At 37.5% G+C, this 26,765-nt stretch overlaps 2 protein-coding genes and 1 long non-coding RNA gene across 4 annotated transcripts in view; 1 reads left to right on the top strand and 2 right to left on the bottom strand.

Moving 5' to 3' along the window:
* Positions 1 to 23: 23 nt before the first annotated feature.
* Positions 24 to 9,622, bottom strand: LOC148185734 (uncharacterized). The gene is made up of 3 exons (XR_015775618.1): positions 9,555 to 9,622; positions 4,334 to 4,380; positions 24 to 58 (listed from the first exon to the last, which is right to left on the bottom strand). It is a non-coding gene; the product is annotated as an uncharacterized LOC148185734 (long non-coding RNA).
* LOC121961784 (FERM domain-containing protein 7) lies at positions 3,646 to 16,446 on the top strand. The gene is made up of 12 exons (XM_042511808.2): positions 3,646 to 4,137; positions 9,812 to 9,916; positions 9,999 to 10,041; positions 10,195 to 10,273; positions 10,473 to 10,570; positions 11,028 to 11,142; positions 11,503 to 11,650; positions 11,930 to 12,025; positions 12,139 to 12,302; positions 12,519 to 12,587; positions 12,837 to 12,912; positions 13,340 to 16,446. The coding sequence occupies exons 1-12, from the start codon at positions 4,009 to 4,011 to the stop codon at positions 14,564 to 14,566; spliced, it is 2,349 nt and encodes a 782-aa protein (XP_042367742.1). The 5' UTR covers positions 3,646 to 4,008; the 3' UTR covers positions 14,567 to 16,446.
* Positions 16,447 to 16,792: 346 nt separating this feature from the next.
* LOC121962069 (serine/threonine-protein kinase 26) overlaps positions 16,793 to 26,765 on the bottom strand; it is a 31,172-nt gene continuing 21,199 nt past the window's right edge. The window contains exons 7-12 of one of the 2 annotated variants that reach the window (XM_088073150.1): positions 23,042 to 23,227; positions 21,740 to 21,882; positions 21,494 to 21,590; positions 20,443 to 20,505; positions 19,926 to 20,062; positions 16,793 to 18,942 (exon numbers count right to left, since the gene is read on the bottom strand). In XM_088073150.1, the coding sequence (XP_087929276.1) occupies positions 18,927 to 18,942; positions 19,926 to 20,062; positions 20,443 to 20,505; positions 21,494 to 21,590; positions 21,740 to 21,882; positions 23,042 to 23,227 (642 nt within the window). In that variant the 3' untranslated portion in view covers positions 16,793 to 18,926. The remainder of the gene's footprint in view (positions 18,943 to 19,925; positions 20,063 to 20,442; positions 20,506 to 21,493; positions 21,591 to 21,739; positions 21,883 to 23,041; positions 23,228 to 26,765) is intronic. The other variant, XM_042512262.2, reaches the window with a different exon arrangement.

Here is a 26,765-nt window from a genome sequence, read left to right as displayed (position 1 = left end):
TCATTACCTGAGACTCTCTGAGGCTCTGATTCAGTTAACTCCGCCCGTCTGCTCCGCCCTGCAACTCAAAACAAACACCGTGACCAATTTCAGGTCCAGCCTGCTTTTCCTAAAAACCCTCTTAATGTTTTCCATCACTGCAGATGCTTTTCCAGCTTTTATCATACCATATACATGTTTAACCCCTTGAAGCCTGGATCAACTTTCATGGGTACTCAGAAACATAGGGGAAAAAAGCAATTGGGCAAGAAATGCAGACATTTATATTTTAAATGGTTAAATTATAATTAAACATTTAAAAAAAAAAAAAATTAAAATCTAAAGAAGAATTACCAGAAAACTATATTCATATAATTACATATTAAAATTATGTTATATAATATTTTTCCCCCTTTTTTGTTGCTACTTTTTAAAAAGATTTTCTTGTTTGTTTGTTTGTTTTATTATTAATTTCCTGCTTATTTTTGGGTCATTTGCTCAATGTCATATTCTCATGCTTTTCTCTTTCAAAAAGCACAAACTATGTTTTAAAAATCTTGGAACGACTACTGTATTCATATCATAATTAAATAGTGAGATTCTGTTATAGAATAATCTTTTTTAATAGTTTTTTTAGATTAATTCATTCATTCAAGTTAATTAATAATTATTTTTACACACTTAAAAAAATAATTTTATATTTTTTCACTATTTTGATATCTTTCTGATTTTTTCTTTAATCTTCTTATTTGTTGCTTATTTTTGGCCATTTCTGCGCTCATTCCCAAGTTAAAGGACAGCGTGCAGGAATTCTTTCCTCTCTTCAGTACAAGAAACTGAAGGTGTGCATGAGCATTCGCAGTCAAGATTATTTTAAGGACACATATCAGTGATCAATAATTTATATTACTTTAATAATAAATACAGCAGCAGCCTTAGTTGTGATGTTATTGAGCTCCAGAGTGTTTTATAACCTACTTATCAGCATCATCAGGCAAACTTTGCTTCAGTTTTCCTCTACAAAAAATCTAAAATTCAACTTTCTAGATCTAAAAACCAGAAAATATTTTTTTGTTTATTTCTGATTTAAAGAAAATAACGTTTTTCAGCACTGGCATATTTCATGTGTTAGCTGAACATAAAGCATTCTGGCGATTTTTAGATTATCTTATCTGCATTTTATTCAGGGTGAAGAATTCAAACTGAATTATGATACTGAAAACATATCTATTTAATATATCTTTATTTATAATCATATTTATGTATATTTACTGTGTTACACCTGCACAATCAGGTGCATCACCTGTGAGTGAAGCTGCAGGTAAAGATGTGAAGCAGCAGCAGAGTTTAGAGGACGACACGCTGCTGCAGAGGAAAAATTATAGGAGAGGGAGAGCTGTCAGTGTGTGTGTGTGTGTGTGTGTGTGTGTGTGTGTGTGTGTGTGTGTGTCTCAGGAGGGAGGCAGCAGCATAAAGACGCCAGATGCTACTGTGTCAGGCAGGTTAGGTGTGTGTGTGTGTGTGAGTGAGTGAGAGAGAAAGTGAGACGGGTGAGGAGAGACAGAAGGAGGGAACTGGAGACAAGGGATGGAAAAATGAAAATGTGTGTGTGTGTGTGTGTGTGTGTGTGTGTGTGTGTGTGTGTGTGGCAGATGGTGAGTAGAGACGGAGAGGTTCATATTACAGTATCAAAATATCTACTCATGTTTTCTGGACAAGTGTGTGTGTGTGTGTGTGTGTGTGTGTGTGTATTACTGAGCCCCTCTCAACAGCTGCTCTGTATTATCGTCTGGTCTTTATCTCCATCTAGTGGTCTGACTGTGATAATAAAATAAAATAAAATAAAATAAAATAAAATAAAATAAAATAAAATAAAATAAAATAAAATAAAATAAAATAAAATAAAATAAAATAAAATAAAAACAAAAACTCCATGAGCTGAAACTGTTACAGTTTTTTTTATAGAAGTAAGTGAACAAATAAATAAACAAATAAATAAAAGCTCATTCATAGCTGATAACTCAGGGTATTTTGACTGGAATAAGTGCCTCACTTTTTTTTTTAACTTGCTTAAAACACACATTTAAGTTATTTCTTTAACATCTGTATATATGTATGCTTCATATGTCTATTTTGTTTGTGTGTGTGTGTGTATGTATATATATCATATATATACATCATATATATACCACTACTGTCCAGTCACGTTCTCAGCTAATAAAGTCCAGCGGCGTAACATGCAGACGCATAAAACCTGGCTTTTGCCGTCTAGATCTTACGCAAAAATAACAGCAAAAATGGCGGCATTTGTTGACTTCAGAATGAGTTGCATTAACTCAGTAACTATCACAAAAAAGCAAAAAACAGATTAGAAAAAGTCCAGAAAATGAAAACAGAAGTTTCTTTTCTCTCTCCATTAATCATGTGACGACCCCTCAGATTTATCTGGTGGCCATTTAGAGGGATGCGAGCCCAAGGTCGGAAACCACTGGACTGACCTGTAATATAATATAATATAATATAATATAATATAATATAATATAATATAATATAATATAATATATATATAATAATGTAATATAATATGAAACTGCTATAATGTAACATAACATAACATAACATAACATAACATAACATAACATAACATAACATAACATAACATTATGTTATGTTATGTTGTATTATATTATATTATATTATATCATAGCAGTATTGTTGTAAGTGTACGTGTGAGTGTACATGTGTGTCAGTCACAGAAACAGACAAAGGAAACAGAAAATGCCTTTGACCAACATTTTACATGTGTGTCAATCCAACACACACACACACACACACTCAAATACACACACACACTCAAATACATACACACACACACACACACACACTCAAATACACACACACACACACACACACACACACACACACAAAGTGCTCAGTCCATGCTGGAGGCGAGTGGAGGCATTGCACTACTAGCCTACTTTTGGACAGGTCAGTCCTCTAAAAGCGTCCAGCCACCGTGAAATTCATATTATTCCTGTGGAGGACACACACACAAACACAAACACACACACACACGCACACACACACACAGTTGCATCACATATTGAGTGTAAGCATCATCTCTGTGCTGTTAATGCCTGTTCATAAGATCCATCTGAAGGAAAGAAAACTACAAATCACAGCAGACTTAATGCAAAAATCAGCCACTTTACAGTCAAAATGTGTTTTCTTTCATGTCGTTTCATTTGGATATTTGAGCTTCAACATGTTGAGGTACAGGGCACATTTATGTGACAATATAAGTAGTTCAGGAGCCAATCGTGGTCCAAAATGCTGCACAAACATTTTTCGGCAAAGACGTTTTGTGTGCACCAGTGAAACTTATAATGGAAAAAAAAGCATATTCATAAGTCCGAATATTTACCTAAAAAGCAAGTAGCCTTTACCAAAAGTGGATAATAATAATAATAATAATAATAATAATAATAATAATAATAATAATAATAATAATAATAATGTAAACATTTTAATAATAAAAAGTTAATAATCAGCCCAATAATATTTTTTAAAAATTGCCATATAGTTATAAATTATTAATAACCGTAATAATAATGATCATAATCATAATAATCATAATAATCATAATAATTAGACTGATAGGGGCTATTCTGATGTATAATGAGTTCTTTTACTTTTTGATATTTGAAGCGTTTTGGGTTTTTTTCTGATGATATTTCTGTACTTGTACTCGGGCAGGCTATAATGCAGTACTCCGTACTCCTTCCTCTCCTGTTATACTGTATAGTTAAGTATAGAGAGGCTGTATAAGTGGTCCGCGCGGGGTCAGAGTCCGGAAACATCAGCGTGCCACCGTCTGGAGAGCGCGCGCTCCAGGAGCGGAGAGGATGATGATGGTGATGAAGAGGAGCGCGTGAAGCCGTCGTGCTTCTGTTGGATTTACTCTACGTGTCGATGGATGTTACGGATGGTTTCTGTCGTTATTGTCCCTCCTGAGAGACACACGGAGACATGGAGGACCGTCACCGGCGGACCCGGAGACTCGGGAGCCTCACCACCAAGTCCCGGGTCTCCAAGGAGACGAAGCTCCGGCTGCGCGTGGTCTTCCTGGATGACAGCGAGCGCACGTTCGAGGTGGAGGTGAGTTTGTCACCGATTGAAATAAACTTTTTTTAAATTTTAGTTATTTATTATTTATTTATTTATTTATTTATTTGCACATGTGCACACTATTTTATTTTATTTTATTTTATTTTATTTTATTTTTTGCTGCATTAAAAAATTATAATTAGGATTTATCCAATAACTCCCTCCGTGTTTTCCTTCTTTCTCTTACCTTTAAGATTATTTTTCCCCTTTTGTGCGACTTTGTCACTCTCCTCCCTGTAAAAAATAAAGAAATAAAGAACGTAAATGATAATTTTGTATTTCATTACAGGGGAATCACCACCACAGTATAATCTAACCTAAAGGACGTTATGTTAGCACCAGTGGAGGAAAGTAACTAAGTACATTTACTGAAGTAGACTCAACTTTAGTACATTTTCAAAGTTATTCTCTCTAATATAAAATACAATTTAACTACATTTTAATGACAATACTTTGTTACTTTTACTTAGTAATATTTGGACTATTACTTGGGTTTTTTTACACTATAAAATGACTTTTACTTAAAAGGAGCAGTGTGTATGATACAGGAGGATTTAGTGCCATGATATCCAATTTATGGCCCCTGGGCAAAATCTGGCTCATGTTAGGGTGCCGGGTGGCCCACTATTATTTTTATTATTTTAATTACGATTAAAATAAAGTGATCTGTGCTGTAAATTGTTTTTGTACCTTTACCATACATAGAGTGCATAAAATAGCATCAAAATAGAGCTTATTTCTCAACTAAAGTGCCAGTGGAGGATCTCCCGTACCCCCGCCAGAGGTCCTAAGCCCCTAATGTCCTAAAATCCTAATAACATCCTAAAGTTCGAGAAATTTCCTAAAATCCTACAAATGTCCTTAAGTCCTGGAAACATCTTAGAAACATCCTAAAACTGTCCTAAAATCTTAGATATGTCATAAAATCCCCCAAATGTTTTAAAATCCTAGATATGTCAAAAAGTCCCAGAAATGCCCTTAAATCCTGCAAATGTCCTAAAGTCTTAGAAACATCCTCAAATCCTAAAATTATCCTAAAATCCTTGAAGTGTCCTAAAATCCTAAAATGTGCTTAAATCCTAATTCTACGGCATCAGTGGAACACCTTGTACGTAAATTTATTTCTTTGAGCAACAAAAGTGAGTGTTTAGGTTTAAAATAAAACATCAACACTCACACAGGAAGCAAACAGCGGACTCTCAGTAGAAAGTCCAGGGTTTGTTGGACCAATCCACCACTCCTCCTGCCCACACTACAGGGACTTTACAGCTTCTTATATTACGTAATAACTGGCTGTGTTTCAATCTAACTCTGTCCAGTGGTGTGTCATAAACTGATGTCGCCCTGTAGCTTTCGGCACCGGTGCCTGACACCGAAATCACGGACCAAGCAGCGGTATTTGACGACTTGGGAATGAGAACAAGTTGACATTTTAAGGGGTTTAAAAGAAGGTTTTAGAAGGCCTATCTCAGCATTTCATTCATTTCTGTGAAGAAAATTTTAAAAAAAAGAAGTTATTTTTAAAGTTTAAATTATTATTCAAGATATAAACTGTAAAAAAAAAAATCTCACAGGGCCAACAGAAGACAACAATGAAAACTTCCTCCACAAATATGAAAATTTGCCTTCAGTTACACCATAAAATACATACCCTAAGAACATAAAAAGAACATAAAAACATTAAATAATTTTTTTTATCCTGACAGCAGTACATTTCACGTAAAAAGGTTTCTTGTAGATATTTCTATTTGCTGCCTGTAGTCTACGACTAATGAATTCACTGTGACGTGGACAAGAAGGGTCTTTAATTCTTTTCAATTCTTTCAAATTTATACGAAAATTTATTTTTCGTATATGTTTTGTATAAAAAAAAGACAAGAAAAGAAACATATTACGTATATTATTATTATTACTAAATTAATAAAAAAAAATTTAAAAAATTATTAAAACAGCTCGGGACATATTTACTTAGAGTGGAATAAATACAAAGAATTAAACTTATATGAAGTTTTAATTAAAATATATTAAAATAAACCGATTGAAAGAGACAAATACTGAATGGATCAAACGGCTGCAGATGTTTGCTGTCAAACAGCTGTGTGACGTGTAAACAGCTGGATGTGAAACGTAAACACTGCTGTCTATGAACTGTCATGTGCCTCAGCGGCCAGCCGCAGAGAAACAGAGCGGCGGCTCGCCTTTCCAACATGGTGACGCCGCCTGCGAGGCAGCAATGCAGTCTATAAAGAGACTTTCAGTGTGTGTGTGTGTGTGTGTGTGTGTGTGTGTGTGTGTGTGTGTGTGTGTGCGGCTTGCAGTATTGTGTTAGCAAAGTAGCTCCCATTTTCCACGCCCATGCTTTCTCTGTCAGTATACCAGCGCCCTCCGGGACATTTGTAGCATCTTTACAAGAGGAGGAGGAGGAGGAGGAGGAGAAGAGGGGGATGAAGAACGAGAGGAAGAAAAGACAGAAAAAGGATGAATGGATGGAACGACGAGGGCAAAAATAAACTCTACTCTGTGATAAATATAGTGTATCTAGTCACCGAACGGGGGAGGTAATAATGTGTGTGTTATTGACCAAACCCTCGTTAAAATCATAAAATAGGTTGTGTGTGTGTGTGTGTGTGTGTGTGTGTGTGTGTGTGTGTGTGAGATCCTTGAACCTTCAGGGCAAAACTCCAATTAATGATCAGACTTGATGTTGCGGAAGAGAGAAAAGATGGATGTCTGAATGACATTGAGACGATGGAGGGCAGCAATCGAGTCGCCAGAAAAAAAATGCACGTTTTATACATTTACACGTTATTTTGTAACAGATACACAGAAAATGAATATTTGTGGTAAAGACGTGTTTAGGCAAAAAAACTTGGTGATCGTTTGGCTCAAAACATCCACATCTGCTGGCACAAAAGCTGCAGAAAAACACCAAGCTTCAATGCCACAAATACAAGTATACATGTCACAAAAGTCCACCAGAAAAACAGCTGCTGTTGTGGTTTCCTGGTCTGCAGCTTGGCAGGCGTCTCAATTTCCGCTTGGAAATGACGCAACGTCTTAATAAGAAACACACAGGTTTGGTGCCACAAAAGATGCAATGAAACGCCGCAATGTGCAGCTAAAACGCCCAGGTTTGGTGGCGCTACAGATGCTAAGAGACTCTGGGACGTGTTGCTTCTGTGCCAAAAACGCCAAAAATGCCACAAAGGGTCTATGACAAACGCGGAGGTTTCATGGCTAAAACGCCGCTGAGGAACACTGCAATGTTCCCGTAAAAAGAGCTCAGGTTCGGTGGCTCGAGAGCTGCTTGGAAACACTGAGATAATAATAATAATAAGAGATTATATTTGTAATGCACTTTACATTTGAAACAAATCTCAAAGTGCTGTAAAAGTTTGGTGAAAATGCCGTGAAAGGCGGAGAGAGAGCAGCTGGTGTTGTGGTTTGTTTCAGGTTGGTAGTCTGCTGGGAAACACAACAATGGAAAACACCTAAATTTGGTGCCACAAACACTGTTGGGAAATGCTGCGATGCTTCAGTGAAAAACATCTAAGTTTTGGACTCAGTTGCTGCCGGAAATCGCCAGAATGTGTCGCTATAACACCCGGGTTTGTGGGCTCGAAAGCTGCAGTTTGACAGTGAAAACCGCCCAGATTCAAACATCGCTGAGAAAAGCTGAAATGTGCAGCTAAAACGCCCAAGCTCGGTAAAAAAACACCAAGGTTCCTCGTGTCCAACGCTGCTGGGAAACGCCTCAACGTTTCTGTGAAAAACATCCAGGTTCAGAGGCTCAAATTTCGCCATGTTCTATTTAAATAACCCAATGTGGTAAAAAATAAAAATGAAAAAACACAACTTGGCATTCATCTTACGTAGGCGTCACACGATCCACAATCAACTCCTCCTGCTGAAGTCGGATTATAATCTACACGATTTTAGACATATCTATGAAACACACAAATGTCACATATTCTTGGTTTGCAAAAGATGCAAAATCGCTGAAAAAAATGATAAAAAGTTTTGCTTTTGTTTCAGTGATGATGTGGATCTTTCTCTCTGGAAGCTTGAAACAGTCTCTTATTTTTGCAGCAAACAGACGGATAATTTCCACAGATGAATCTCGGACAGTGAATTCACGTTTACTCTTATTCCGCTCTGTTGAAGCTCGCTGCTCTGTTGTTGTGGGGGCGGCCGTTTGTTTCCAGTAATCATCGGTTAGGCCTGTGTTCTCTGGATAATCGGTTACAGCTGCTCCATCCCTCCTCTTCCTCCCCCTCTCTCTCTCTTTCTCATGACAAGTTAATGAGGGGCGTCCAGTGACCCCCGCCGGGGCGCTAAACGCCGGCTAGCAGACAGCGAACACTAAAAAAGCACCTTGTGCTGCAGAGCACAGACACTATCTCAGTAATTAGACAGACGACGAGTGGAAGGATGGAGAGAGATGAAAGGATCAAAAGAGAAGAAGAAAAGAGAAGTTTGAAGGATGCACAAAGGTTATCGTGTGCACATTCATCCTAAATTTTATTGGACTGAAACAAGCAACATTTTGACTTTTATGGGTCTTTACAGCTGACATACTAACAGACGAGGTATAAACAGGCTGACGTCACGCTGAAAATATATAAAGACGATAAATAAGATTAACGAATAAGATGTTCTCTCTGATGCTTTTGGAAGCAAAACTCCCCAAAAAATAAAACCAGTCGCCAAAGAAAATGTTGTCGTCGGCTTTTCTGAAAACTACTGATATGTAGTAACTGTGTTATATATGTTTAAACCAATGATACTCAGCTTATGGTCCACAGGCCAAATCTGGCCGCAGATAGGACTAGAAATGTCCTAAAATCAAAGAAACAAAGTAAAATCCTAAAAATATCCTGAAATCCAAGAAATATCCTTAAATCCTACATATGTCCTAAATTTAAAAAAATGTCCTTAATCCAAAAAATGTCCTAAAATCCCAGAAATGTCCTAAAATCAAAGAAACATAGTAAAATCCCAAAAATATCCCGAAATCCAAGAAACATCCTAAAAACCTAGAAATGTTCTGAAATCCTAGAAATGTCCTAAAATCCTTAAAATGTCCTTGAAATCAAAGAAACATCCTTAAGTCCTATAAATGTCCTAAAATCTTAGAAATGTCTGAAATACTCGAAATCTGAGAAATGTCATATGATCAAAGAAATCCTAAAAAAGGGTCCTGAAATCCAAGAAACATCCTTAAATCCTAAAAATGTCCTCAAATCCAAGAAATATCAGAGCGCACTGGCAGACTTATTTTAGTTTAGTCCTGTATTCTTACAAAGTGCGCTATGAATTCTCTCTTTTTACAATATTTTCATTGGAATAAAAATCGCGGAGCAACACTCAGTACATGTTACCGAGCATCTATGCCACATTTTTCTCACCTGCTTTTTGTGCAGGAGCCGGACGCAGCTCTCTATCACAGGGCTGGACTTCATTTTCAGCTCATATGACCTAAAACAGAGAACACAGCTTTACACAAACTCTCATTATGTAAAGTCAGCTAAGTCACAGAGAAATTGAGCTGCTGCACTGAATCGTCTCGGGTCCCCAGAGTGTCCCCGGACTCCAGCTTTAAGAGCGTCTCAATTAAAAAAAAAATCCAATAATCCCTCTCACTCTCTCTTTAATTCTCTCTCAGCAAAAGGTTTTAGGCGGCGACTTCTTCAACAAAGTGTGTGGACACCTGAAGCTGCTGGAGAAGGAGTACTTTGGGCTGGAGTTCAGACACCACAACGGCAACTACGTGAGATAAACAAACACACACCAACACACACTCTGAATATTTAGGATTTCTTTGCAGTAAATATGATGTGTTTCTGTTGCAGGTGTGGTTGGAGCTGCTGAAGCCGCTGGCCAAACAGATTAAATGTAAGAAAGTTATCTTGACGTTTATTAATAAGGTTTTAAGGTTCTCTCAAAAATTTGTTTGGTTTATTTTGTTCATTTTTAGTGTTTTTTATTATTATTTTTATTATTATACTTTCCCTATAATTCTAACTTTCCCTTTCTTCATACTGTCAGACACCAGCGATCTGTTCTTCAGGTTTATAGTTAAGTTTTTTCCACCAGATCCTGGACAGCTAAAGCGAGGCCTCACCAGGTAACACAGTTCATTATATCAGCCAACAAAAAAAAAGAGAAAAAAGAAAACTGAATTAGAAAATTAGAACTAGTGATTAAATTTTTTTTCCTTCTACAACATTTCACAATGAACTGAGCAGAATTTTTTTGCGTATTTTGTTGTAACTGTAGATTATCTTATTTTGTGTGTGTGTGTGTGTGTGTGTGTGTGTGTGTAGGTATCTTTTTGCCTTACAGATAAAGCAGGACTTGTCTAACGGCAGTCTGACCTGTAATGACAACAGCGCCGCCCTGCTGGTCTCTCACATACTGCAGTGTAAGCATAATAACACAGCACAGTGTTAAAAACTAATCTCACATAGGCAACATGTTCTTATTAAAGAGAGAAATACAACTGTACACCTTTTGAGTTAAAACAAAATAATACCAAACTGTCTTGGTTACTCTTGTTAGTAACTGTTCCAACAATCACTAGCTCCAATTTGGTGGAAATTAACTCTTAATTTACCAAGTTAGATGTAAAAAACATGCCGTTATTCCCCAGTTCTCTCTCTGTCTGCTGGCCACCGGCTGTTCACAGTCCTGTAACCTCTAGTTCTTAAACTTCTCTGTACTTCAAGTTCTCCAGTCAGGGTAAGATGTTTGTATTATATCTGAATGGAGAGAGTCAGAAACACATAACTACAGAAAAGAGACAACCCATTACAAACGTATCCCTCTGACACATAAACACTGCTTTACTGGGTATATTTTTATGTGTGTGTGTGTTGCAGCAGAGCTCGGGGACTATGATGAGGAGCTGGACAGTCACCATTTGGAGATGAAGCAGTACGTCCCCAACCAGGAGTATCTAGACCACAAGATCACCAAGTTTCACAAGAAACACAGGTACACGTGGTACACAGGATATGTTGATTTTCAACCAAAATGCAACCACAAAAAAGAAGTCCTAAAATCCTAGAAATGTCCTAAAATCCGAGAAATTCCCTAAAATCCTAGAGATGTCTTAAAATCCTAGAAATATCCAAAAACCGCAGAAGTGTTCAAATCTGAGAAATTCCCTGAAATCTTAGAAATGTTAAAAAAAAAAACAAAAAACTAGTTATGTCCTAAAATATGAGAAATTCCCTAAAATCGGACAAATGTCTGGGACTGGTGCGACTGGCCCTTGGCCTCCTGTCATTTTGCAAAAGTGGCCCCCAAGCAAAGCAAGTTAAGTATCTCTGTATTATTTCTTTTTCTCTGTAGAGGTGTGTCTCCTGGAGACTCGGACATCCACCTGCTGGAGGTGGCGAGGAAGCTGGACATGTACGGCATCAGGCCTCACCCGGCCCACGACGGGGAGGGAATGAGGATCAACCTGGCTGTGACACACTCTGGAGTACTGGTCTTTCAGGTATGTGGTTCATGGTCTCATAAAGGATTGACCCTCCATGAAGCATCAGCAGAAGGAATAGAAAGGTTTATTTGTCCAGAGTGACGCTTCTCGACAAATATTGGATGTATTTTCAAGAAATTTGGGAAAAACATTCAGGGTGTCCAGATGCTGAATCCTAAAGACGTTGATGATTCCTTGCTTTTTCATCTCAGCACAAACAAGTCAAAACTCCAACATTTGAAAAAAAATCAATCTGTCATCTTGCACTAAATAGACCTTTTGCTTCTGCTCTTATAGGGCAACACCAAAATCAACACGTTCAGCTGGGCGAAGATCCGCAAGCTGAGCTTCAAGCGCAAACATTTCCTCATCAAACTGCACGACAAAGTCGGGGTGAGAACAAGTTTGTTTTAAACTCCTTGGATTGTTTGGCCGAAAGTTTTCACACAATATTTACATGCGCGCATGGCGTATGTGTCTAATAATGTAAATATTTGTCCATACAGCCATCATGTAAGGACACACTGGAGTTCTCCATGGCCAGTCGAGACGTGTGCAAGTCCTTCTGGAAGACGTGTGTGGAGTACCACGCCTTCTTCAGACTGGCAGAGGAACCGAAGTCGATACACAAAACACTTCTGTCCTGTAAAGGCTCCAGCTTTAGATACAGGTAAAACAAATCTCGCTCTGCAAACCTCACTTAAAACTACAGTTGCTTGTCTTTTTTCCGTCCTTCTCTGTGATATGTAGACGTACATCTCTTCTGTTGATGTAACATGTTGAACTGAAGCGCAAAAACGTTCAGTTGAAGGCGCCAAGAGTGAACGGTTTGTTCATGTCAGAAAAAGAGGATAATAAAACTTAAGACTTGATTTTTGGATGGCAGCGGACGGACGCAGAAGCAGCTGCTGGAGTGCATGGGATCAGGGGAGAAGAAGCCTTCGCACTTTGAGAGGTGAGAATAAATTCATCAGCACACATTAAATATATCAGACTCCTTGATCAAGATATATATACCCTCAGTACATTTACACTATGTTTAAAAAAAAGTGAGATTACTGTGTTAGTCCAACTAAAACTGGACTTTTAAAATACACAAAAACACGTTAGTCCGTGTGAAATCATACTAAGTCGAATTTCTTGAACTTGGAAAAGAGATAAAACACGGGCTAACAGGTTTTTTGTCTTCCCATTCTACATCCAGGACTTACTGCCAGTCAGACTACGATCCTCGACACTGTCGCTCCTCTCCTGATCTCTTAACAGACGTCTCCAAACAGGTAATAAAAACCATCATTCATGCACATACCATGCATTTACATATGATGTACAGCCACACAGATTAGATGATGTCAGTTACACAGGATAAATCTGCAGCAGTGCACCCCCCGCACCCCCTCATAGAGGTCCTAGCTAAGCCCCTAATGCCCTAAAATCCTAGAAATGTCCTGAAATACATTAATTGTGTTAAGATCTCAGAAACACTCTAAATTCTCTGGAAACCCTAAAAATGTCCAGAGATCCAAGAAATGTCCCAAAATCTGAGAAAGTCCGACAATCCTTAAAACACCCTAAAACCCGAAAAGGTCTCAAAATCTAAGAAATGTCCTAAAATCCTAAAGACATTATAAAATCCTAGAAATGTTCTAAACTTTGAGAAACATGAAGGATAGGCAAATCTAATATTTGTTTGTTTGACCTCCTTAGTTGTTCGAGCACACCCATCCGTTTACCCGGGCGGGTCATGCCTTGGCGGTCTGCAGTCAAGACGAGTTGGACCCACATCACCGAGACATAGACTATGTTGAAATTGGTGGAAGGGGGGCTAAACGCAGCCGATCGTCCGTCGAGGTCACCCAGAGGACTCGCCCTCTCTCCACAGCCACCCCCGTTTCTCCATCATCTCTACACCAATCAACCCCGTCGCCCAAGATAAGATCCGCCTCCACATCTGTGATGGAGGACATGAGAGGAGGACGGATCGGAGCGCAGCGCCAAGCACAAAGGCTAGCCGGCGTCTATGGGAACCGGTCACGGCGTCGACCAAATCCCCAGCCACACCCAGATGCGGCTCAGCAGTTGGTTCTCCTCTACCCAAACAGTCCTGCCTACCAGTATCACCCCATCCTCCCATCATTCCCATTAGCCGGTCCCTCGCCTTTCAACCGACACCCCTACTTGTCGGACTACGTTGCCGTTTCTTCACTAGAGCGTTTTCCGCATGTGAGGAGGCAGGATTACGTGACAATGGATGGCCTATCACGTCCACCTTTCTATCCTCTAAGCCATGCTTCTCCGTCCCACTCGCCAATCAGGAGGAACCTCCGCCCCTCCGGCTCTGGCGGTCTGGGATTGGCTCGGGTTTACCAGCCGGGAAGTAATGGAGCGAGGCACTTGGGTGTTGGACGTACAGAGGCGGGGCATTACAGCGATGACTCCAACTTCCTCCCGGGGCTGCCTCGCCGTGTTGCTAGCCAACCAGATGTAAAGTTTAACCTCTCAAGGAGTTCTAACCCAACCTTTAACCCCGCCTCGGAGTTCCGCCCCCTTGGTTACTACCCCCACCTGACACGCCCCTCCAGACCCACCTACCTCCCATTAAGCTCCTCCCCTCTGCCTGATCGACCTACCTCGCTTTGCATGATCGCCGGCACCACGGGAAGCTATAGCGACTCCGACCCGGAGGTTTTCTATCCGTATTACTGCCCGCCACCGCCGCTGGGGAAAGTACGGTCCGCTGGACTTGCCAGGATGAGGTTCTCCTCTGGGAGCCTCCAACTGGACGAGGAGGAGGAGGGGGAGGAGGAAGAAGAGGATAGAGGAGCTAAGGAAGAGGCAAAAGAGGAGATAAAGTGTGAAGAAGACAAGACAAAAAAGACAGAAGGGGGAGACGAGACTAAAGGTGCTGCAAAGATCACTGAAGTCACACTGTAGAAAAAAACGAGTTCATAATGTGATCAAACTGGCAGGTTTTTAGAAAGCACATCCACCACAGTGTGCAAAATATAAGAGATAATTGAAATAAATGTAATGGGTTCCTATGAGAAGTACTGCATTTGAGGTATACTAGCAGATGAAATGTACTGTTTATGCCTTGAAAAACCTCAGCTTGTGAAAACAGAAGTGGTTCTTCAGTAGCCACCTCTTTAGTTCGCATATTTTGCAGATTAGAAAAAAGTACCCTCCCAGACCATCCAGAGGTCAAACAAGCTGTATCTGTGACTAATCTGGCTTACATTTAAATACAACATTAGTCTCATTTTCCTATCTGGCCATCAGTTTGATCAGTTATTGTTCTAACTCTGGGCGACATTTACGTTTCTGCATGAAAAGAACTAGATACTGCCATGTGGTCGTACGTCTCCGCACACCAGTCAAGTTGTACTTATAGTTCACATCCACATCTGTGAAAACATGGATGCCTCACACACAGAAGCTCTAAACAATCAGCACAGTGGTTCTTGAGCTATGGCCAAAACATGTTTTATGGGGTCACCGTGACCTTCGGCCACCATCTAATCAGTTCATTCTTGAATCCAAGTGGATATTTGCGCCAAATCTAAGGCCTTTAAGGCCATCTTCAGATATTACGTTCACTAAAATTAAATAGATGCATGGACACAGAGACCCTGACTTTTGACCACCCAATTCTAACCAACTCTTCGTTGCATCAAGTGAATGTTTGTGCCAAAACTTTAGAAATTCTCTCAAGGTTTTTTTGTGATATTGCTTTCAAGGTCACCATAATCTTGACCTTTGACCACCAAAATCTAATCAGAAATTCCCTTCAGGTGTTCTTGAGAAATTGCGTTCCCAAGAATGAGACTCACAAGGTCACAGGGACCTTGGCCTTTGACATCTGACCACAAAAATCTAAATTGCTCATTACTGAGTCCAAGTGAATGTTTGTGTCAAATTTGAAGAAATTCTCTGAAGGTGTTCTTGAGATATCACGTTCACAACATGATGCCTCCAGCCGTGGTTATCGCCAGCATGGAGGCATAAGAACATCAGCATCATTAAATCAGGTAACTACAAGGCAAACGAAAAGCTACGGTTTAGTCAAAAAGTTATGATGTGTCTTGAGTGATGATAAACTGTGACGTGTTACAACTTTGCCTGGCTAGCTAACTCTGGCACAGCAAATTCAGCTAACTCTAGTCAGCTAATTGCGTTCACGGTGAACTAAAGGTCATTTATAAGACAAATGAAAAGAGAAATCCAAACTCCTGGTTGTTGATGAGGCATAGAGTGCTCAAGGAATGAGACATAAAACCTAAAATCAGTCAATAGATTTTTTAAATGGGTTTTTTTAATAGATGTCTGAACAGATTTGAGAGTCTTTCATGTTTTGTTCTATGACATAAAATGTGTTAATACCGCACTTGTGAATTCGAAGCTTTTGTGTGTCTTTAAAAAGTTGCTTGCAAGTGGCTCGATGACACTACAGAACATCATAATAACGCCACGCCATGCCAAACTCGGCTTTACAGCCTGGCTGTGGTGGCGACTGTTAATCATGCGGCTGTAGTGTCGTTTCTTTACAGCCTGGCGATTGAATCCAGACTTAAAAATATCAAGAAAGTTGTGCTAATTAGTGAAGAATATTTTGCTGAACAGCACATGTAAGTAACATAAACGCTGGTTTGCAGAAAGTTGGAGTTAATATTCTGTGGTAATCCATAATCCGATGGAAATATCCCATTGCCTTTTTGACGAGGGAATCTGGGCAACTACAATTACCGCATCGGCCTACATAAAAATGTCATCCCTGGAGCACTCTGTATCCTTCAGTTTTTTAACCTGGGATCTCTGAATACAGCAACTTGTATGTTATGGTTCTTGTAAAATCTCTAGAAAATGTGAAGGAAGATTTTTTTTATTTTCTTTGCTTTTGTTTAGCCTTTGTAATGCAATCGTATTTGCCAATAAAGGATTATACAAGACAGAGAACTGAGGGTAAGTTAAAACAATGCAAAATGACTTACAAATTAATGAATCTCTTACATATTATCTGGGTATTTTCACCCGAGCAATATCCTTTTTTCATTACAAATTATGATAACAAAAATTGGAATAAAAAAAAAATGATCGGGAAATAATCATAAATTTAAAAAAATTAAAATTCTTTGAGACAAAATAATTATGTAAAGAAACACCTTTCTCAATCAAACTTAAATATTTATTCATAAAACTCTAAGTCCCGCTACAAAAAAAGAGTACACTTCTGTAAAATCTTACATCTTTCATTTTACATCCTCCCCCCCTCAACAAGCATTGTCGTATCCCTTATGATATATAAAAAGACAAAAATATACAATGACCAAGTTTTATAGTGTCTTTGGTACAAACTGTCAGTAATACCTTTGATTACAGCTCCCTTCATGCTCTTGAAAAAGACCTTTCCAATGACAGGTATTAAAACGTCCTTACACGTCAAGCATTACGTTAAGAATCAGCTTGCGGTTCTCACCGTTTTCCCGAACTTGACGCATATTTAAAAAACAACGGTCTTTTCATGAGTGAGTGGAGGACCTTTGGGGTTGTGTCTTGCTTGCAGATCCTGGAAAATTATTATTTCCACTGAAATCTTTTTACAATCAGACACTCTGAATTACACACATCCCAAAAAAACACTAATCCCGAAATGAAATCTTAACCAACAGCACCTTACAGACCAATTCAACCACTCATTAAGGCAGCTAATTTTAAGCTAACGGTTGTGCTAACGCTACTAACGCAAGTAACACAACACTGATATTAACCAAACTGCAACCAATTTGAACATTTAGGTTGTACATTTCCCTTAATGTGCAATAACATCATCCAAATATAACCATTAAATACATCTAAAAGACTTGAGTTCTTTCACTTAGCTACTTTGAAATTAGCGACAACAGTTAGCTTGCTTTCTCGTTAGCAAGCTAGTTGCCTAGCTGGCCTAGCGTCTGTAAGCTCCCAAAAAAGTATAATAAAAAATTGTCAGGACTCTTAAAATTGTGTTTTTTTACAGTTTAATAAACCTGAGGATTTTGAACATACTTAAAAGTTTAATTTAGCTGATTATTTTTAAAACAGCTTTGACAGTGGTGAGCTAACTTAGCAACCTAGCTGACTAGCCGGACTAAAGTCTGGAAGCTCTAAAAGGTATATTAAAATTCTTACATTGCTAAAACTGTTGTTTTTTCCAGTTTAATAAACTTTAAGATTTTAGTTTTTTTAATCATGTGATAGTGAAATTAATTTAGTTATTTTGGAAACAGTTTCTACAACAGTTAGCTTAGTAGCTTAATTGTTAGCAAGCAACTAGCCAGGCAAGAGTGTGGTAGCTTTCAAAAATGAGTAATCTGTTTTTATTTTTTATTTTTTTTACTAGGGAAACCCAGAAATAATAATAATATATTATATAATATAATAATATTTCTTAGATTCCTCAAGTGTTTTCAATTTCAGCCTTTTTTTAAAACCTTAGATGAAATACTTTCCATATGAATACACCAGTAGTCGATCTGTTCCAATGGTGGATTACATTATTAATAGTATTTAAAATTTCCATTGCAGTAAAATCGCAGCTAAAATTACCAAATTTAACCATGAAAACTGAAAATTTCACTTTGGAGGGTAGATCTAACCTCGACTAAATGTCGTTTTCAGGGAACTGTAATTCAAAAGCATTACTGAAGACAACAAAAATATGTAATATTGGCATATAATCTGTCTCAAGTGCTACTGAACAAACATATCGTCATCTACAAAGTCAAGACATATCATGACACAGTACATACCACTGCTGGTGGGCAAGAACCTTCTTCTATTTCTGTGTGTGGTTTCAACAAAAAAACAAAAAAAAAGACATCAACTCTAAAAAAAAAAAGTGATGTCTACATTTAGAAAAATGAGGGCATAAATTATTAAGGCACGTTATGGTAATTTAGAAGATTTATAGAAAATTTAAGTTAAGTTTGAGCAAAAAATAGTTTGTTACACTAAAAAGGGGAAACGGAAATCAAAAATCCAACTGATGAATAGTTTCAAACAAAATGATTTCCAAAAAAAAAAGTTCTTCAACCAACAGCAGTGAATATATTTTTTTCTAATATATAGTGTATATATTACATTAGTAGTGTGTGTGCATGTGTGTCTGTGTGTATATGTGTGTGATGTGTGAGTACAGCGAGGAGACATCGCACAGCAAATCTCCTCAGTTTCCAAATCATCCAGCAGCGTCACCGTTCGGAGACACAGTCTCTCTTTGCAAAAACGTACTTCCTTTTCTGATCCATTTTTGAGTCCTTCACTTGGTCGTGAATCTGATGAAGAAACACCGAAACCGAAAAAGGAGGGAGAGAGAGAAAAACATTTGGTTAACAAATGATCTGGAGGAAAATACAAACGTGTTGCTCCGAATAATACGAGTTAAGAAAGAGAGAATAAAAACAACGAAAATGGCGTCAGACGAATGAGGACGCACACATATAAAAAAGAACCATTTAAGACCTGGATCAACATCATTTGTAAAAGTATTTAAACCTTTGAACCCAGAAAAAAAAGTTTTAATTACTTCCGAAAACAAACCAAAAAAAAAAAAAAAATGAGCACCTTGGCAAGACAAGTCTCAAAAATTGCAAGAAATGAGCAGATTTAGAAATTTATTGAAAAATAAAAATAATTAATAATTAATAATTAATAATAATAATAATAATAATAATAACAATAATCGTTTTTTTAATCATAACTTTACATTGAAAATATTGTTTCAGAATTATTATTATTCTTTAAGTACTATTTTCAAGTCTCTTTAAGTCTCTTTATGTTTTTGTTTTGTGGTTTCACTTTCCTTTTTCAGTTTTTTTTATTTCACTTGTACCATTTTTTTGTGAATTTTCTTGTACTTACTTTTTTTTAAAGAAATTCTTGTTAATTAATTGAAAGTTGCTAACTGCCTTCTTCCAATATTTTTGACAGAAATTAAGCCAATTTTCCCAAATTCCAAATGTTTAACACATAAAATGTAAAGAAAAAATATTTTTTACAAAATAAAAAAAATGGTACAATTATAAGAAAATTAGTAATGAAGTGATCAATTTTCAGGAAATGCTCTTGTACTTTTTTTTCTCTATAATTTTTGCACTATTTCTTCTCAAGTTGCTTACTGCCTTTTTCCAATGTTTTTGAAAGAAATTAAGCAAAAAATCCCAAGTTCCAAATGGTTAAGACATAAAATATAAAGAAAAAATAATAATTTTTACAAAAAGTAAAAAAAAAATAAATACAATTACAAGAAAAGACGTACTTCTGGTACCTGGCAATAATGTGTGTGACCATCCTGTCCGTGATGCCTGGACAGACCTCTTCAGCCAATCGGATGTTGCGTTCCAACTCCTCGATGGCCAATCGCTGCTCAGAGTGCTCCTTGTGCTGCTGCTTCAACTACAAGAAAAAGATAATCAGAAAATTTCTGCCATCTGGTTGAGAAATGGAGAAGGGACCCCGTTCATTCCTATGAAAGTCGCTCAGTGGTGCACGAGGCCAAAATCGTTCAACTGACGCGTATGAAATTACCTGGACTATTGGCGCCCGGTAATTCTACTTTAGCACTCTGCTAACTTCAACGGGGATGAAAAAAAAAAAGATTTAATCTCGCATCTCTTCTAGACTTTCCTAATGTTATCGGACAGAAAAGCCTAAATCCTAATGCTCAAAAAAGACGTGTTTTCACAGTGTAAGTCAACAGAAATGAAATGTCCTGTGAACGTTACCCAGAAATGGATGGATGCATGTTTCTTTGACTGAAGTGTGTGTACACTAACCTCAGTGAAGACAGGAGAGATGACTGTTGTCAGACTGGCAGATTTACTCAGCTGATCTTGACCCTAAAGAGAAGAGGAAGAGGAGGAGGATAAAGTTTGAAAAACAAGGTAATTTGTTGTAGATTAAATTAAATTAAATCAGATTAAATTAAATTAAATACAAATCTGAAGAAACACAGAGAAAAAGACAATTGGCAAGAAATGTCCCACAAATTTCAATAAATTCAATAAATTTAGAAAAAAATATTTTAAAAAAAAACTGAGGAAAAATGTCCATGAAACACCTTATCAGATTTTTGTATTTAATATTTTGTGACAGAATTATAATAATTTTTTAAAACGCTTTTTTCAGGTCATTTCCTTGTCTGTTTTTGACTTTGACTATTTTTTCTTTTTTTCTATTTTTCAAGCTATGTTTTTTTTTATATTTCTCTTTTTTGCTATTTTTCAGGTCATTTCATTATTTTTTTGATTTTCCTTTAGTGTTGCTATTTTTCATGTGATTCCCTCATTTGTTTTTGATTTCCTTTTTTTCTATTTCTTTCATGCTATTTCCTTATTTTTTGATTTACCATTTCTTTGCTATTTTTTTAGATAATTTTCTTGTTTGTTTTTGATTTTCCTTGTTTTTTTTAGTCTCCTTTTTTCAAACATTTTCAAGTAATTTTCTTGTCATTTTTTAACCTAATTCCTGATAATTTAGGGGTTGTTTCATTTTTTTTCTTTACAGAAATCAAACCAATTAATTTGGGTTTCAAAGAGTCAATTCATCACGCAAACTAAAAGAAATGCTTTTTTTTATTATTATTATTTTATTATTGCTTTATTTTCTGTAAAACTTAGAAAGAGAAATCAGTGAATGATTTTTGAGCATTTCTCTTTCTCTTTCTAAAAATGAATTGAGGTGACGTGCTGGTGTCATTTGAAGGCTTACAGTCTGATATAATCACACACACATATCACACACACACACACACACACACACACACACACACACACACACACACACACACACACACACACACACACACACTGTATTACTGTTACTGACCGTTCCATTGAGGACCTTCCTGCCCTCCGTCTTCTTCTTGCGGACGGTGGTGAAGGACCACGGCGGAGACTCGCTGTTCTCCTTATTACTGGACTCACTTTACACACACACACACACACACACACACACACACACACACACACACAAGAAACACACAGAAACACACTCATGTTACTCTCAGAGTGCTGAAACTCAACTGAGCTTCTCTGCAGGGTTTTTAAACAGAAGCAAAAGTAATCAGATTACCTGTCTGAGTCCTCGGAGCTGCTGTCGCTGTGGCCCTCAGCTTTCCACCTCCTGTACCTGTCGATGAGCTCGCTGAGGTACGACGTCTTCTTACAGTGTTTGACGATGAACTTGTGTTTGAGGAGCTCTTTGGCTGTCGGACGCTGCACCAAGAGGAGAAGTTTAATGTCTTATCGTTAAGTTTTTTTTTATTTAGTATTATTTTTAAAACTGTTATTATTATTAATTACTGTTATTGTCGTTCTTCGTGTATTTACTGATTTTATGTTTTGTCTGTTTTGTTTTGCTGTTGTCTGTTAATCTTATATTTGTATGTTGATGTGCAATTTTTCTGCACTTCTTTGTGTTGCCAAAACTACAATAAAAATATTGTTAAAATAAAAGGATTCTCGCACAAGTCATGGAAAAATTTCATAATTTTCCATGACTTTTCAAGGACCCAAAACAATATTTTTTCAAGCTCCACTTGCCTGGTGTTTTTCTTTTTTTTTTGCTTGTTTTTGTTTTTATGAACTCCATTAAAATACAATTTCAGCATCCCAAATAATGTGTTTGGGGACTTTTGGAATTTTTGAAAATCCAACAATAAGAGGTATAATTTTGGAAATTTTAAAAGAAAACATGTCATTCAAAAAGAAAAAAAAATGTCAGAAATTTTAGATTTCAAAAAATGGCATAACCTTTAAAGAAAAAAAAGATTTGCTAAATATAAAAATACCCTTTTTTAGAAGATTTTAAAGAAAAAATGCCTTCTAAACCTGTTTCCAAAAATGACCAAAAATAAAAAAAATTATAATAATAAAATACAAGCAATAAAAATAAAATCTCAAATTTAAGCTTCCTATCAAGTCACCTTTAAAAAAAATGCCAAAATTATTACTTTCATTTATGCAGTATAATTCATTACACAACAGCAGACTATGAAGCCTCAGTAGATGAGAAAAACAGAAACAACACAAAATAAGTACCAATTTAAGGGATTTTTTTCTTTCTTTCTTTCTTTCTTTTAAACAATTTTTTGGTAATTTTTGCATCATCATTGCACATTTGAATTTGTACTTGTTGATTTCTGGGGGAGAGGGAGAAAAAAATAAGAGAGAGGAAGAAGAGGAGCTGTTGGTCCACCAGGGGGCGGACTTGTCTTTTTGAGGTGTGATGTGGGACACAGTCAATTATGTCTCTTCTGTCTCCATCACATAAAGTTTTTCATAACAGATAAAAGCCGTTATTAGGACGAGTGTGTGTGTGTGTGTGTGTGTGTGTGTGTGTGTGTGTGTGTGTGTGTGTGTGTGTGTGTCTTACGAAGGTGGGGTCCTTGTTGAGGCAGGACTCTGTGAAGTCTTTGAAGCTCTTGGAGAAATCTCCCTCCAGCTGCGGAGCGGGCGACTTGGGGATGTGGAACAGCACTCGCATCGGATGCAGCTCTGAGTGCGGAGGTTCGCCCTTGGCGAGCTCGATGGCCGTGATGCCGAGCGACCAGATGTCGGCCTGCAGAGACACAGAGTCAGAGTTAAAGATGACACGGGTAAAGGGGGTCAGTGCTCGAGTAGAGTTTCCTACGACTGTCTTTTACAGAGAAAAAGTTTACTCTGGTCAAGGTGTCATTTTGGCGATTTTTGACAGGTCTGCTGTTTGGAAGTTTTTTCTTTTAAAGTTGGCAAATAAATGAATAAATGCATAACTAACTAAAGTTATTTTTCATGGGTAGATTTTTTTTCTTCTTTAAATTACCCAAAGTTTTAAAGGAAAATGTAATTTTTTTTTTTTTTTTTTAAAAAAAGCAACTTTTTTTTTTAAAGAAAATACGCTCAAGGTATGGGAGGTATGTTTTCTTTAAAAAGTTGGCAAGAAAATCAATAAATATTTTTAATGGCCAAAAAAAATTAAAGAATAATATATCAAATAAATCACAAAAAGAATAAATTATCCAAAATAAAAGACACATTTAAAGAAAAATGTTAATAAATAAATAAAATAAATAAATAAATAAAAAGCAACTTTTTAAAAATTATTTAGAAAAAAAACCCAAAAACCTTCCAAACCCCTGGGCCCTTTTGTTTCAACACAGACGGTTTCTGCTTTCCCAGTTTCTGGCTGTAATAAACTGCAGGTTTAAGGGTTTTGAAGGCAAGTTTTCTTTTAAAAAATTCAACAAAACTTGCCAAAAAAATGCCAAAAAAGCAAAACAATAGCCAAAAATAAAAGTTATAATAATATTTTTTTCCCCCTGGTCTCTAATATTTGTCTTTTTGGAAAAAGTCATGGAAATTAGTTGGTAAAATTGTGTATGAATCCTGGTGCTTTTGTTTATTTATTATCAGTTCAGCTTCACTTTGCTGTTTACTTCGAACACGAAGTGAAACAAGCGAACGAGTTTACACAGCTAATTATACAGGATCACAAACACTGTCAGGTGGTTTGTGGATTAAAGTTGTGTGGCTGAGTTTTCAGCACCCACTAACCATATGTCAACACACACTCAACACACACACACACACACACACACACACACACAATTGTAAACACACAGACACACACACAGAAGTTGCACACAGGCTGAATGTCACGTCGTTTCAACTTGCTCCAGTGACATGTGACATGTGGCAAGTAAGGAGCAGACGTTATCACACACACACACACACACACACACACACACAAACACATACATACACACACACACACACACACACAAACACATACATACACACACACACACACTCAGGGTCACATTACAACATGATGCTCGGTCACCGTTTGACTGTTAAGTCGGCTCCATTACTGTAACACACTGAACATATGGCGGTCTGTAGCAGGAAACACACACACACACACACACACACACACACACACACACACACACACACACACACACACACACACACACACACACACACACCCCTTCATAATGACACATCAGACCTCAAAAAAGGCCCATAACTAGCTTAAAGAAACAAAAAACAACCAAAAAGACATCAAATTAGCTTTAAAAAATTACCAAAAAGAAGCTACCTCAAAGAAGGAAAAACAGACCAGAAAACACACAAATTTGTCGTGAATAAAGTTGCGAAACAATGAAAGACACAAAATTACCTACATTTTAAAAAACGACCAAAAAGATATATAACTACCAAAAAGGAACAAAAAAGACAAAAAATACCTGAAAAAAAATCAGAAAAAAGTATTTTGAAAAGCACAACCGACCTAAAAAGACAGAAAATTACCTGAAAAAGGTCACAAAACAGTAAAAACGACACAAATTTAACTAATAAAAAGACCAAAAAGACAAATAACCTCAAAGAGACACAACCAACATCAAAAAAGAGACAAAAACAGGCGCAGTGTGTCCCGCTCCGACAGCAGAGCCAGAGTTTGGTCTTTTCCATTATCTGTTTGATTGTCTTTAAAATTCAAGCTTCAATTTTTCATAATTCAGCTGCAACTTCAGGAGACGATGAACGTACATTTGTTGATAAGGCATTTCAGCTGATAACTCACTATAAACACACACACACACACACACACACACACACACACACACACAAATCAAACCACATCAGCAGACTGACAGAGTACACACACCCTAATGGATTTTCCTTATTTCCAAAACATGCCAAACCCCCCCCCACACACACACACACACACACACACACACACACACACACACACACACACACACACCTTTCTCAGATGTGTATTGACAAAAACAAAGACAGAAGAAGGTCAGCAGACGTCACCTCGTTTTGTAATTTCATAAAAAGATTTTTGTTTACTTTGTTATTGGGTATCACATCCAACGATCTGAGCCGTCCTTTTGACTTGACTGTGTGTGTGTGTGTGTGTGTGTGTGTGTGTGTGTGTGTGTGTGTGTGTGTGTGTGCAGCAGGTGCAGCGCTGAATGCTCGAGTGTTTACTTTTCAAAGACGAGGGAATCCCTCCACAACAAAAGCACGATGAGGAGAGCTGAGGGTTGAGATTTGAATCACACAACATACGGGGCCCCAATAAGGTGCCAGGTGGCCCCCCAACCATTTTCTAATTTACAATAAAAACAAAGTGATTCACACTTTTAGTATCCATAAGGTGCCAAAGTGCATTATAAAGCATCAAAATAGAGCCCACACCCCCCGACAGAGGTCCAGCTCAGACCCTAATGTCCTAAAATCATAGAAGCATCCAACATCTTAGAAAAGTCCTAAAATCCTAGCAAGGTACTAAAATGAAAAAAATGTCCTAAAACCCTAGAAATGTCTCAAAATCATAGAAATATCCTAAAGTCCCTGAAATGTCCTGAAATCCAAGACATGTCCTATAGTCCTAGAAAACTCAGAAATCCTTGAAATGTCAGACATCCTAGAAATGTCCCAAAATCCAAGAAACGTCCTGAAATCTTCGACAAGTCTTAAAATACACCACATATCCTAAAATAGAGATGTCCTATAGTCCTATAAATGTTCTAAAATCCTGGAAACATCTGACACCCTTGAAATCCAAAATAAATGTCCTAAAATCCTAGAGAACGTATGGGGCTGCTGTGATTGGCCCCTGACCTCCTGTCATTTTTCAAAAGTGGCCCCCGAGCAAAACAAGTTGCGTCCCTGCTCTATATTACGACATTCATATGATATAATTAAGGTAAAACATCAAATAACGAGTAGAAATCGTAGTTTTTCTTACTTCTTTTTCTTTAAATGCAAATAAAACACGGTGGAAAAAATGCAAACGATCTCAGAGGCCGAACACAACAAACCACGTGGCGGAGGTTGCCACGGCAACAGACAAAAACATGGTGCTCGGTGTAAAAGCAACAGAGGAGTCTCACAACCTTAAACTGAATATTCAAGGCAGGAGAGCTTTTTAACAACACATGGAGTGTGTGAGTGTGTGTGTGTGTGTGTGTGTGTGTGTGTGTGTGTGTGTGTGTTTTCTGAGTGTGTTTGATAAAACTTTATTTATCCTCGGGGGGGACCTCACATGTCACAGCAGCAGGTCGCTGAACAGAACACACAGTTTAATCCATTCATCACAC

This window comes from Plectropomus leopardus, chromosome 23 (genome assembly GCF_026936395.1).
Source record: "Plectropomus leopardus strain MGB_pleo_1.0 chromosome 23, ASM2693639v1, whole genome shotgun sequence".
Lineage (NCBI taxonomy): Eukaryota > Metazoa > Chordata > Actinopteri > Perciformes > Serranidae > Plectropomus > Plectropomus leopardus.
This window is presented reverse-complemented; position numbering and strand designations above follow the sequence as displayed.

What these genes read in the sequence shown, in the direction of transcription:
- LOC121961784 (XM_042511808.2), top strand. Translation starts at nt 4,009, where the DNA reads ATGGAGGACCGTCACCGGCGGACCCGGAGACTCGGGAGCCTCACCACC. An exon ending in AAGTTTCACAAGAAACACAG is followed by an intron (nt 11,143 to 11,502) that starts GTACACGTGGTA and finishes TTTTCTCTGTAG; the next exon opens with AGGTGTGTCTCCTGGAGACT. An exon ending in AAGCCTTCGCACTTTGAGAG is followed by an intron (nt 12,588 to 12,836) that starts GTGAGAATAAAT and finishes TTCTACATCCAG; the next exon opens with GACTTACTGCCAGTCAGACT.